Raw genomic sequence first — 13787 nt, 5'->3', positions numbered from 1 at the left:
TGCCTGTATGGATGTATGGATAGTCTTGTGCCTGCCTGTCACGTGAGTACTGAGTTGCATTGCTTATCGTGCTTCGGCAAAGGTAGCCCTACCAGTTTCCTCACCTCTCAACACATCAGGAATACCAGTAGGACTGTTTTTACATTACTTACAGTTTCCTAGATTATCATATCACCGTCATTCCACATCATCAGTCGCCACTGCATTTGGGCAGTTATGACAGCCATTGAGAGACAGTTTACAGGCTTGAATGAATGTGTTTCTCCGCCGGACCAGGGGTTGGTGCTGCGCTCTAACTCTTTCTACTCTTTCCCTCTGCAGACAATCTGATAAGCCTGCCTCCGAAAAACGTCACTTCCTCTTCCGGTCCCTTTGGACCCTCCTCTTCCTGTCTTCCATCTATATAACGGACATTTTTTTCACTTATACTTCAGTTCTGTATTGGACTCACGTCTGTAAAGACCTTTTGTGATTTGCCTGCTCACTATACCTGCACTGCCCCAAAGCTTTCTCTGTGTTTGCTCTGTTTATTTTACACAGTGTGTTGGACTTTGTGTTTATCGTGCTTGTTGTTGTTTTCGGGTTTTGCTATATTTGTGATTGCTGTCAGGGATTTGGTAGGGATGGTTTTTGTTTATTCTTTAGTTAGATTTCACCTTCCATTTTTTTATATATTCATGTTGCTTATTGTTTAATCCCTTTGTTTTCGTGTCTTGGTGTACTGAGTGGTGCAAGACGGGCCAAGGCTGATGTGCATTCCTGGAATTCCCACTTAAATAATAAATAAATCACCATCCTTGTGAATAGTAGAGTCTCTGCAGACCTGATGGAGTGAGATTTAAAATCCAAATAGACATGGCTTACCTGATGCATTCTAACTTGATCCCTTATGTCATTTTCTTCCTTTGGAAAATTTACAAGACGACTACTTGTGTTTTGATGCACCGCTTTCCTGTGTTTCTGTAGTTGAGATGACGTTGTGGGTGGTGGTGCGAGTAATCCTAGGGTTTAGCAAAGAACTTGCTGTAGTTTTTAGCCTGGGGCTTTCGTTTTCATGTGTCACTTTCTTTCTCTTGATCGACTGGCATTACAGCATTCAATAGACCAACAGGCCTTAGCTCCCAAAGGAATTTCTCTGGCACAAATTCCTTTAGCCACATTTTTTCAACCTGATCTTTCTTGAGCTCTCTGTGGCAGAGACGAACAGATTATCTGGACAGAGTATTTTATAGTGGCAAGAGCTGGACTGTTGGCCTAAGTCCAAACTGCTGCTGGTTGACATTGCTTTCTGACCCCTACTTTTCATACTCTTTGTAGGGGGGGGGGGGGTCTGTGGTATGGCGTGTCTCCACCTCCCTGTTATCTCACAGGCCACTTTCCAATGTCTTTATTAGGACCTGAATAGGATGGCTAAGGTGGCAGCAAGCTGTACAGTTTATTTATATATACGGTGCCTATGAAATGTATTCACTAAATGTTTTCACATTTTACAGTTATGGATCATTTAGATGATTTACATACACATTAATAAACTGATTATTCACAGAAAATGTCATGTAAACCTTATTCTGGTTTGAGAAAGCAGGTTATTGGCCTCTTTGAAGCCAGGTTAACAGACATAGATTTCTCTGGTTATTTGCCCAGGGAAACCCTTAAGTGGTTACAGTTAAGAATTCTGTCTGTGCATCTCTGTTGCACTCTGTTAGCCTGTGAATTTCTTAGCTTTGCATAAGCGTTCAGTAGCCAAAAGCAAAAGATGGTGGAAGCACCCACAAGGTAAATTTCCTAAGACAAATGCTTGGGTGATCACATTATTCCTTCTGTCATATAGTGCCTTTCACATCTATCTATCTATCTATCTATCTATCTATCTATCTATCTATCTATCTATCTATCTATCTATCTATCTGTGATATAGTGCCTTTCCTATCTATCTATCTATCTATCTATCTATCTATCTATCTATCTATCTATCTATCTATCTGTGATATAGTGCCTTTCCTATCTATCTATCTATGTATCTATTGCCATGCTTGTGCGCATATGGAACAGCTGAAGGGCTCTAGTGACAGCAGTTCTACTCCTGCTCCAAGGGTTAGTGCTGTATCCTAGTGCCTTTCTCTCTTCCTCCCTCTACAGATGTGTTGATTGATGGCTAGAACACCTCTGATGTCACTTCTGGTGTCCATCCACCTGGACTCGCCTCTTCCTGTGAGAAGGGCCCAAAACCGGAAGCTCGGCCATCTTGGGATAGTTCTGTTTTGAACTTAACGTCTGCAGGCACGATTCCACAATAATTGTATTTTTTTTTTAATTTTGCTGCAACCAGTTATACAGGGTGGCCAGTTTGGCACCACAATTCTTTATTATCTATCTATCTATCTATCTATCTATCTATCTATCTATCTATCTATCTATCTATCTATCTATAGACAGATGTTCTAGTCACATTGTCATTAAACTGGCATATAGATGTATATTTAATTCAGGGGCTAAATGATCTATTATAGTAGGTGAGGAGACCCTGAGAGGAGGCTAGCCATTGTTTATTTTGTTTTCTATTACTACTTAAGTTTCTGTATAAACAGATTGACCCATCTAAGGCCTTTCTGGTTTTTCTTCTTTACGTGCCTCTGCTCCAACTTGAACAAAACAAACAAAAAAAAAAACCAAAGAAATGTAACCAATTCTATCTCAAATGTTGTAGGTTGCCTTTGATAAAGATGTCACTCAAATAAGTTTTAAAAAACAAAAATTTGAAAACTACCAAGGGGTGAATACTTTGTTATAGACACTCTATCTACTTTATCCATCCATCCATCCATTTTCCAACCCGCTGAATCCGAACACAGGGTCACGGGGGTCTGCTGGAGCCAATCCCAGCCAACACAGGGCACAAGGCAGGGAACCAATCCTGGGCAGGGTGCCAACCCACCGCAGGACACACACAAACACATCCACACACCAAGCACACACTAAGGCCAATCTAGAATCGCCAATCCACCTAACCTGCATGTCTTTGGACTGTGGGAGGAAACCCACGCAGACACGGGGAGAACATGCAAACTCCACGCAGGGAGGACCCGGGAAGCGAACCCGGGTCCCCAGGTCACCCAACTGCGAAGCAGCAGCACTACCCACTGTGCCACCGTGCCGCCTCTATCTACTTTATCTCCCCTTTAATTTCTTTACATGTTTGAAGCCTATTTGGCAGTGCATTTCTATGTCTTGTTCCTTTTAATTATCAATAATAAAAATGTTATCTCCAAAAACAGACCTGCTCCAGAGTGCCACATGGTGCTAATGGCTGGACTACTTTGTATGCGTCATGCAGTAGGCAGCACATCTAATGGACGCTCTTCAGAAGAGGCTGCCGGCAGACTGCTCACCTGTTAGATTTTGCTCCGATTTAGAGTGGTAGTGAATGGTGAGTATATTTTTTTTAACAATACGTACAAAGAAATGGTCTTTGTTTTAGTACTGTGTACACACTAAAGTGTTTTGGAATGACATCAAGCTCTTTTAACCCAAATTATGCACAATTTATTAACTTAACATTATTATGGCAGAGCAGCGTGGTGGTGTCACACTAGCTACTGTAGGACCCCTACCTCACAGATTCAGCAGTTTGGGTTTGAATCCCACACTTGCTTGCTGTCCATAGAGAAAAATGTCTGCAATGTTTGTCATGGAGGGCCGTAGTGGCTGTATGTTTTTTGTTTAATTAGAATCCAGTCCATTCCAATAACAGGTCTTACTTCATTTCACGGCTTGTTCTGCCATGTCAGCGCATTCTTATATCGTAGGTTTTTTCCTTTCCAAGGATGTCGTCCAAATGATTTCTAACCTGAAGCGCATGAGTAATTCTTAGTCCTTTACTTTTTTTTTCTTCAGATTCCTTCTAAATATTTTAATAAACTGGATAGTTCACAATGAATACACACCAGTGTACTCCTTCAGTTCCGTGATTTTATTAACCAGGGCCTAAATCCTAATTGTGTTGTCATCACTAACTTCTTTAATTTAACCTCAGGTGACAAATAAAACAGAGCAGATTTCAATGTGTTATTTTCTTCTAAAAAGCAAACACTCAGAAGCCACATAGCAAGAAATAAGAAGACCCTATAATTGAGTAACATGTAGACCCACCATCAGCAGCAATAACTTGAAGTAAACATTTCCCTTGGGAGTTCATCAGCCTCTCATATCGCTTTTGAGAAATGTTGGCCAACAGTTTTCTTTTCCACGATGCTTCAGTTCTTTGATGTTTGAGGACATCAGTTTATGCTCAGCTCTCCTAAGATCCCACCACAACACCATAGCAGCTCAGTGGGACTGAGGTCTGGACTTTGACGTGGCCATTCCAACACCTTCATTATTTTCTTTTTTGTTAGCCATTCCAAGGTTGATTTGCTGGTGTGCTTGGGCTCATTATCCTGTTGCATGATGCAATTTCATCCCAGCTTCAGCAGTTGGATAAATGGCCTCATGTTTGTCGCAAGAATATATTGGTACAAAATTTCATTCAAGGTTGTCTCGATGACTGCAAATTTCCCAGGTCCTGTGACTGCAAAATAAGTCAAAGACATTACCTCCGCACCAGCTGGCTTGACAGACGGTATGAGGTTCTTGTGGTGATACACCGTGTTTGATCATAATACACGGTGCCATGTTTGAGGAAAACTTCTTGCGAAATTGAACAAAACGGCCACATAAATTTATGAAATGATAAAAACAGTGTACGGTGATTACAGTTTGTCTCGTACAAAAGTTTTTGAGTGGCACAAATGTTTCAAGGAAGGACAAGAAAATGTGGAGGACGTTCAATGAGGTCTGGACTTTGACAATGCTCCTGCATACAATGCTTTTTCCATAATGCGGTTTTTGACTGATAAAAACATTCCTGTCCTCGATCATCCTCCCTATTCGCCCGATTTAGCTCCCTGTGATTTTTACTTTTTCCCGAAAATGAGAAGGGAACACATTTTTCTTCAATTGATGAAGTGAAGACAGAAATGGCAAGCCTGTTGAAGAGCCTCAAGCAAGAAGACTTCCAGAACTGTATCAATCAATGGAAGATACGTACGGAGTGGTGTAGAGATCGGGAGGGGGAGTATATAGAAGGTGGCTATGTTTAGAATGCTGTAATTCATCAAGAAATATATATTTTTTTACCAATGCGGTTATTTTTGTGTCTCACCTCATATAGTCCTTCGCAGACTGATGAGCAGCAACACTTGCTTCCCTGAGGCTGATGTCCTTCCTTCTTGGCATGATGGTAGCACCACCCAGAGTGCTCCAGAACACCAAATTTGCCAGATATTTTACTTTTTATGGAGGCAGTCACATGTCCTGGTATTTAACTAATCTTGTGCATTTGATTAGTAACACCAGCCCACATTAATTATGGTGGAAGTTGGAGGGGTGTACTTATATCCCTGCACTGTTTCTGAATGTTTGCTTAATTTTTGGAGAAAAGATAACTACATATTAAAATCTGTTCCATTTTATTTGTCACCAGATGTTAGATTTCTCTGTTTAAAGAAGTTAGTGATGACAGCACAATTGTGATTTGGATTAATATAATCACAGAAATGAAGGAGGGTGTACTTTCTTTTTCCCATGATGGTAGATGGAGAGCTGCTCGTTCTTTTGTCATTTGCATCTTGCTGCTAATAAGGAGCCATTAAAAAACAGGGAATGCAGCCAATTATGACTAAAATAATGCAGGGTGGGGAATCTGAACAAGCAAGATGACTAAAATGAAGCACAAAAAAAGTTCCTTGAGCAAAAAGTGCATCAACGGCAATGGACATCACATTAAGAAACTGGGCTGGAACAACATCCACTATAGCACAGGACGAACTTTGCAGACCTGATACATTCAGGACATTCTCCCTATGGCTACTTCGGTTTCCCACTCACATTCCTAAAGATGTGAGGGGTTTGCATGTCACTCATAATGGGCTCCGTGTGAGTGCAACACGTGTGTGTGCATCAGTAGGTGCTGTGCTGGTGTGGCCTTACCCTGTAGTCTGTGTGTGGATTCCAATACCTGCTGTGCAGTGGTGGCACACTGTGCTGTAAAAATTGGCGCCTTCCTTCTGATGAGATGTAAAACCAAGGTCCTGACTCTCAGTGGTCATAAAAGATCCATAGGCGTCCTTCATAAACAGTAGTGTGTACCCCAATTTCATAGCCCCCAAATCAACCTCAGTCTCTAATTGGCTAACTATCTCTTACCCTTTCACCATCTAATAGCTAATGTGTGGTAAGCGTACCAGCCCAAAAATGGCTGCCGTCACATCATCCATGCGAGTGCCACACATTGGTGGTCGTTGAAGTGGTTCCTCTGGTGTCTGTATAAAGTGTCTATAAAAGTTCTCTAACTAACTATAACTCTTAATGGGCCCCATGATGGACTGATGCCCTGTCCAGGCCATTGCTAATGTGACGGGACCCACTACCCTGAACTGAAGGAAACAAGTTTGAGTTACACTAACTGGACAAAAGTATTGGGAAACACCTCTTCATTATTGAATTCAGGTGTTTGAATCAGACCCACTGCCACAGGTGAATAAAATCAGCACCGAGCCATGCCGTCTCCATTTACAACATATGTGCAACAAAACGGGTCATTCTGAAGAGCTCAGTGACTTCAAGCGTGCTACTGTGATGGGATGCCACCTTTGCAATAAGACAGTTTGTGAAAAATCATCCCTACTATTTATCCCACAGTCAACTGTAAGTGGTATTATTGGAAAGTGGAAGCATTTAGGAACAACAGGAACACTGCCAAGAAGTGGAAGACCATGTAAAGTCACAGAGCTAAAGTGCATGGTGCGTAAAAGTCGCCAACGCTCTGAAGAGTTCCAGACTTCCACTGGCATTAACTGTATGGTGGGAGCTTCATGGAATGGGTTTCCATGGCTGAACAGCTGCATGCAAGCCTCACCAAGTCCAATGCAAAGCGTCGGATGGATTGGTGTAAAGCACAGCACCACTAGACTGTGCAGCAGTGGAAATTTGTTCTATGGAGTGAAAAATCACGCTTCTCTGTTTGGCAGTCAGATGGGTGAGTCTGGGTTTGGCGGATGCCAGGAGAACAATACTTGCCTTACTGCATTGTGAAGTTTGGTGGAGGAGGGATAATGGTGTGGGGTTGTTTGTCAGGGTTTGGGCTCAGTCCCTTACTTTCAGTGAAGGATAGTCTTAATGCTTCGGCATACCAAGACATTATGGACAACGCTATACTTCCAACTTTGTGGAAACAGCTTGGGGTAGGCCCTTTTCTATTCCAGCATGACTGTGCCCCGGTGCACAAAGCAAGGTCCTTAAAGAAATGGATGAGTTTGTTGTGGAAGAACCTGACTGGCCTGCACGGAGATCTGACCTCAACCCCAACAAACACCTTTGGAATGAATTGGAATGCAGGTTTCGAGCCAGGCCTTCTCATCCCACATCAGTGCCTGACCTCATAAATGCTCTACAGAATGAATGGGCACAAATTTCCACAGAAACACTCCAAAATCTTGTGGAAAGCCTTCCAAGAAGAGAGGAAGATGTTATAGTTGCAAAGGGGAGACCAACTCTATAATAAAGTCTGTGTAACGGTCAGGCATCCCAATACTTTTGTCCATATCATCTATTTTATGATCCTTTGGTGTGCTTGAGAATGCAACAGCCAGGACTGTAAATATAGATGCTTCATTTATAAGCATCCATCCCTACTCATCAAAAGAGAAACCCAGTAGGAAATTAGAAACACATTCTAATATGGATTGGGCAGAAAAAAGTGAGGAAAATGTTGGCTTCCAGAGATCTGCTTATCATGTGCGTCACGAATGGCAATACATAAAAAGCTTTGTCTGAAGTGTCAAAAGCCTCCTGGCAGAATCTGCAGTTTTCGTGACTAAGATGCACAGGGACTCCATATTGGTATATTTTTACATAATGTAGATGACAGCTCACTCTGGCTGGCCATGCTCTGAGAGTTGTCTAGAACTGCATTTTGCCATCTAAAGGCTATGCGGGACATAACCAGCAGATGGCACTGCCTCACTGAGGCTGTAAAAGGGGGTAAGCTGAAGAAGAATGACTGGAAACGAGAAAGTGCCCGACCTTTGTGAAAGTTTCTCTGAAGAACAGTTAGAGGTCTAGGGCAGCTCTGGTTTGCGAATGCCTGGATGCCCTTTCCATAAGAGCTTTATAAAAACATTGCCTGGCAAGTGGCGGCGGGGACTGAGCTCAGGGAATGGTGGATTCTTACCTGAGTTGTGGAGACGGATGCAGGAGTTGCGGTGTGGAGGACCGACGGCAGAGAGAGGCAGTTGAGTTGTGGGAGAGAGGAGGACGCCCCCTGGTGGCCCAGCAGACTGGATGATAATGGAGTGCTGCAGAATGCCCCTAAAATCCCTCCTCCTCCTCCTCCTAAGGAGATGGGATCCTTATTACTGGTATAGATACCTGCAGGAAAAGCAAAAAGGCAGAGGCAACGTGTCACTCTTGTGCCCAGCAAGGGAGAGCAGATGACAGCATAACACCCCTCCCCCACCGCCCCCAACCCAGCCACCCCCCCAGGCTTCAGTCAGTCTATGGGTCAGCATGATTACCAAAGCTCCCATCCCCCACTCTACCACCTCTAGGCCAGCCAATCACAAAGCCCTCTTTTAGACAAGCAAAATGACACAGGAGGAGCAACCAGCCAGTCACTGTATATTATCATCATCAGGCCGGCCAATCAAATCGGGTTGGAGTGGGGGCCTGCCAATTAAGAAAAAAAAAAAAAGAAGGGAGTGGAAAGAGATTCAATAACAGTGCACTTGAAATGAACTTCCAACTCAGAGGCCAGACTGCTGAAGTCCCAGAGGAGCTGCTAAACCCACCTGAGCACTCATAAAATCTGCTAACTCACATGAGCGTATTCAGCAGACACACATGGCCATGAAGATGTGTACACGCACTTTCCACGCCTTCACACCATAAATACCTAACTCCTCACACCACCTTCCATTACAGGTAAGAGTGCTGCTGGTAGAATCTCTATTGGAGTTGAGCAGAGTTTCAGTTAGACAGGTTCATGCCGGTGCCTGCCCATAAAAATGGGCTTTTTTGCACATCACCTGGGGAGGGGGTGGGCTCCCTATGCACCCTGCGGGTCTTACTAAAAGCTGCCCCGGTAATCTTGTGGGCAGGAACACGGCAGCCACAAGGCACAAAAACGCATGCTGCCGGTTTTTCTGGAAAGGCATCTGGGATCATTAACATGCTAGCCCCACCCCCCAAACCCCCACCGCTGCCCGTTGCCATGACAACTCCAGTAAAGCAGGAGTGTGTGTGTGTGTGTGCATGTGTGTGCGTGTGTGTGTCCTGGGTCAGCACTGAAAACAGAAGGCCCGTTCTCAAAAGGTACTTGCAGCTCTCGGCTCTTTTGTTTGCACCAGCTTGCACATTCTCATTCGAGGATTCTTTTATTTCAATTAATGAACTTAAATAAAACGTCTTGCTTCTTTTCCGACAAAGAATCGATGGCCGCAGATACAATCAAAGAGGTCTAATTTACCATTTACATTTTTTTTTTTATTATTAAAAGCACAAAAAAACAACAACAAAGCCCCCTGCAATTCTGTCAATCTGTCAGTGCCTAATCCCTCCTGGTCCTGCCGCACTGGCCTGGGCGTCTGAGGGCCGATGATATATTCGGCTTCTCTCTGAGACCACTGCTACCAACTGTAGAAACTGAGAAGTCAGCAGCGACAACCCCAGGGTCCTCAGCAGGGTGTAATTATGGTCTCCCAACCGCATGTTTCCAGCCCTCAGGTTGGCAGAATTGTCCCTATTAGGTGGTAATTACACACCCCAGAGTGTTTTATAACACAATGGGCCTTTAATTACACCGCAATTACTAGGTAGTAAGTAGCAGCTAGTCAAACACAAAGGGCCGTCACGTGCCTGCTTCCACTCGTGTTTACAAAGCTCAAAGATAATCCTTCGCAATGCAGCCTCACACGTCCGCCCCTCTCTACAGGTAACATGACAGCTGAAAACACCCAGTCAGGGGGGCTGGTTTGAGGGGTTTACGGACAAAGACAAGTAGGTCCTGTTACGCCGATGCTTAGTGTAGTTCGGAAGAGCAGGTTGACATTATACAAAGTGCAAAATTTTTAATTAATTCATTCTCATCCCCACTGCATTGGATTAACACTCGAACCTCATGCTGCTAGCACAACCTTGAATTCAACTGAGTGATTTGACGCAAGTGAATGTGTCACCATCGAACAAGCCTGTAAGGAGGGACTGAAAGAGTGGAACCCTTTTTCAGTTAAAATCGATGTCCCGTTATGCGACTTCCATTCATGGGGTATGTCAGATTTGCTGACTGTAGCTGCTGATCCCATCACCTTACCGTGTCATTTTAAATGACTGACAATCATTGCTGGGCTTGTTATATTTAGTGACTGTGTGCCAACCTTCCAGTACAGTCTGACAGTCAATAAGCATGCTGTCTGATGGAGCCACAGCTGTACAAAGGGTGAACAGCTCAGCCAAGCTCAACCACAATCTCTGCCCTTTTCTTTTTTTTCCATCCTGTTGTGGTATGAAAAACAAGAGACATCGGACAGACGAGCATCTTTTCAGTTTGAGAGGTCTAAGGGCCGTGATATACTTGACGCTACGCGATGCGCACACTTGTGGATGTTGCTGCTACGCCAGCAGGATACTGATTATAGTTGCATGTATATCTGGAGGATTCCACAAGGTGGCATTGCAAGATGCTGTTGCAAAGGTGCAAAAAACAAGAACAGAAGATGGCATGCGAGACCTTTAAAAGTATCGTGTCGTTACAATAGGGAATATGTGACACTTGTTTTGGCTATGTGAGAAATGGATGAAGAAAACCACCACGGATATTTTGACATTGAATTTAGTATATGCTTTTAATAAATTCAACTAAAGATCCAAAAATAAGTAAATAAATATTTTTGCATGTCAACATTCAAGTCTGATGATTTGCTTCACCACATTGATACATTAATCAAACATCGAAGCACGTTCATTGATCCTGATCCTGCAATGTGGTATGCCATCACACAGCGTTATCTTGCAACGGTTCAATCTCCACTTCTTTTCTCGGACATTTTACATTTTGCAACGGACGTATCTGTCTCAAATTCGCTTCCATTTCGTCTTGCAGGTTTCCACATCCACTTCCAAGAACTGGCGACAGGCATTTTTGTCACTATAGAGATGTTGATGCCACATACAAAAACTTGAACACACACGCCACCCACATTTTTGCCGGTACTGTAACTTGTGCAAGCATCGCATTCATTTCTGATAATGTGTTTAGAGGACGCATCAAATGAATTCTGGGCACGCGTGGCAGCCATGATGTGTGCGTGTAAGCATTCTGAGCATCAAGTATATCCCGTCCCTTAAACATGCACATTTCTTATTCCTCATTGCTGCATTCTAAGTATTGTACTTCATTGGTGATCAGCTCTCATGCACACACAGCCCACCCTTACGACTAGAGCAGCAGCCATACCACGTGCACTTCAGTACAGGTAATCCACCTGAAGTACCTGGATGGGAGATCAAGCAGGAAAAAGCTTGGGTTGCTGCTGGAAGAGGTGCTGGCAAAGCCAGCAGGAGGCGCTTACCTCATGGTCGGAATGTGGATCTCAATGCCCCAGTGCAGTGACGGGGACACTGTGCTGAAAAACGGTGCTGTCCTTCAGATAAGATGTACAACTGAGGTCCTGAGTCTCGGTAATCATAAAAGATCCCTAGGCATCCTTTCTTAAAGAGTGGGGTGTATTCTAATGTCCTGGCTAAATTGAGTACCATAGCCTAGTCATTCTGGCCCCATAACCATCCCCTGTCTCTAACTGGCTAACTATCTCACCCCTTCACTACTTAACAGCTACTGTGTGATGAGTGTACTGGCACAAAAATGGCTGCCATCACATCATCCAGGTGGGTGCTGCACATTAGTGGTGGTTGAAGTGGCTACTCACTCACTATGCAAAAGCGCTTTGAGTAGTGAGAAAAGTGCTATGTAAATGTAAATAAAAATTATTATTATTATTAGAGACAAAGCATTAGTCAGAGTGAGTCACTGTGTAGCAGTGCTACTATCAGTAAAACTGCATCTCCCAGCAGTCCCTGTGGGGGCTGTTGGGGTCAAAGGTGGTCAAAGGAGTTTAAAAGGAGGGCAGGTGGCCAAAGGAAAAAGAAGTGTGTTTTGTTGTTGTATTTTGTGTTCCGTTTACCTGTGAGACTGCCTTCTGTTGTTTAAGCCGTAATTAGTTTTGTGTCCTGGATTGTATTCGTTGTTGGGGTCTGGATTGTCTTCTGTCTACCTGTGTGCTGAGGATTGATTATGGATTCACTGGCTTCCCCGCAAGAAAAGGAGCGCTCCTGAACCATCCATCCATCTTCACCCTTACAGTGGCAACTGGTCATTTCCTTGCAGCGTGCAGCTCTCTGGACTCACTATCGTCATCTTTCATTTCATCCGGTGTTGTTTCCAATGACTTTGCTGTGTGGAGTTGTTTGTGTTTATATGTTTGATGTAATATCGCCGTAGGGGTTCTGGGGTGGTATTATTGGTTTCATTTATATAATTTAATTGCATTACATTCTTTAATTGTTGTTATTCCCCAGTGTGCTGTATTTTTGGCTCTGTTGTGAGTGTGTGCGGGTCGAGCCAAGGTTGGGAACGTCCCTGGGATCCACTATAAAAAATAAATAAATCACAGTCAGCTTGACAGTGTGAATCATAGTGGCACCGGACCGCTACAACTGGATATGTCACATTACACGGCCAGCTTCATGGAAGTGGGCCACCGACTGGCTCCAATTATATAAATCAGGGTTGCCCATCTCCGATCCTGGAGGGCCAGAATGGCTCCAGGCTTTCATTCTAACCATTTTCTTAATTAGTGACTAGTCTTTGCTGATAATTAACTTCACTTAAGTGGTTTGCTATTTAAGACATAGACCCCTTTAAATCGGGGGTGAGCAATGTCAGTTCCTGGAGGGCTGCAGTGCCTGCAGGTTTTTGTTCCAACCCAGTTAGTGAATTTCCCCTTGGGATTAATAAAGTTATCTATCTATCTATCTATCTATCTATCTATCTATCTATCTATCTATCTATCTATCTATCTATCTATCTATCTATCTATCTATCTATCAGTTGCTTCATGAGTAATCATTCATTGCTGATGAAGCACTTATCACTCAAGTGACATTTTTTTGCTGCATTTTAGTTGTCCAGCTTGCCCTTAATTTCTTATTTTAGTCTTGATCTGCTGCCTTCACTGTTTAAAATGGCTCCTTATTAGCAATAAGATGCCAATGACAAAGGAACCAGCAGTTGTCCATCTCATTTGTTTCCACTCACACCTGCATTCATTCATGGTGCACTATTTGGTTTATTAAAAGAATTAGAAATAAACTGAATAGAAAGTGAAGAACTGAAAATCATTCATCCATTTCAGGCTTCAAATCATTTCGATGATATCATTAGAAAGGAAAAAAAAAATCTATGATTTAAGAATGGCCTGACATGGCAGAGTTAAAACACTAACAAGCCTTGATATTAAAATAAGATCTGTCATTGTCCAAGAATTGGTTTCTAATTAAGTAACTGGGTTGGAACAAAAACCTGCAGCCTCTGCAGCCCTCCTGGATTGCTGACGTTGGTGACCCTTGATGTAAATGAAGGTTACGGCTGAAAATCGCTGGAAAAGACGCACAAAGCGACATAGCCACAAGCAAAC

General features: G+C 43.3%; 1 protein-coding gene across 3 annotated transcripts in view; it reads right to left on the bottom strand.

Moving 5' to 3' along the window:
- LOC114664450 (protein AF-17-like) overlaps positions 1–13787 on the bottom strand; it is a 113754-nt gene that overhangs the window by 35188 nt on the left and 64779 nt on the right. For all 3 annotated transcript variants that reach the window (XM_028818530.2, XM_051918753.1, XM_051918754.1), the window contains exon 11: positions 8270–8466. In XM_028818530.2, the coding sequence (XP_028674363.2) occupies positions 8270–8466 (197 nt within the window). The remainder of the gene's footprint in view (positions 1–8269; positions 8467–13787) is intronic.

The sequence above is a fragment of the Erpetoichthys calabaricus genome, chromosome 14 (assembly GCF_900747795.2).
Source record: "Erpetoichthys calabaricus chromosome 14, fErpCal1.3, whole genome shotgun sequence".
Taxonomy (NCBI): Eukaryota; Metazoa; Chordata; class Cladistia; order Polypteriformes; family Polypteridae; genus Erpetoichthys; species Erpetoichthys calabaricus.
This window is presented reverse-complemented; position numbering and strand designations above follow the sequence as displayed.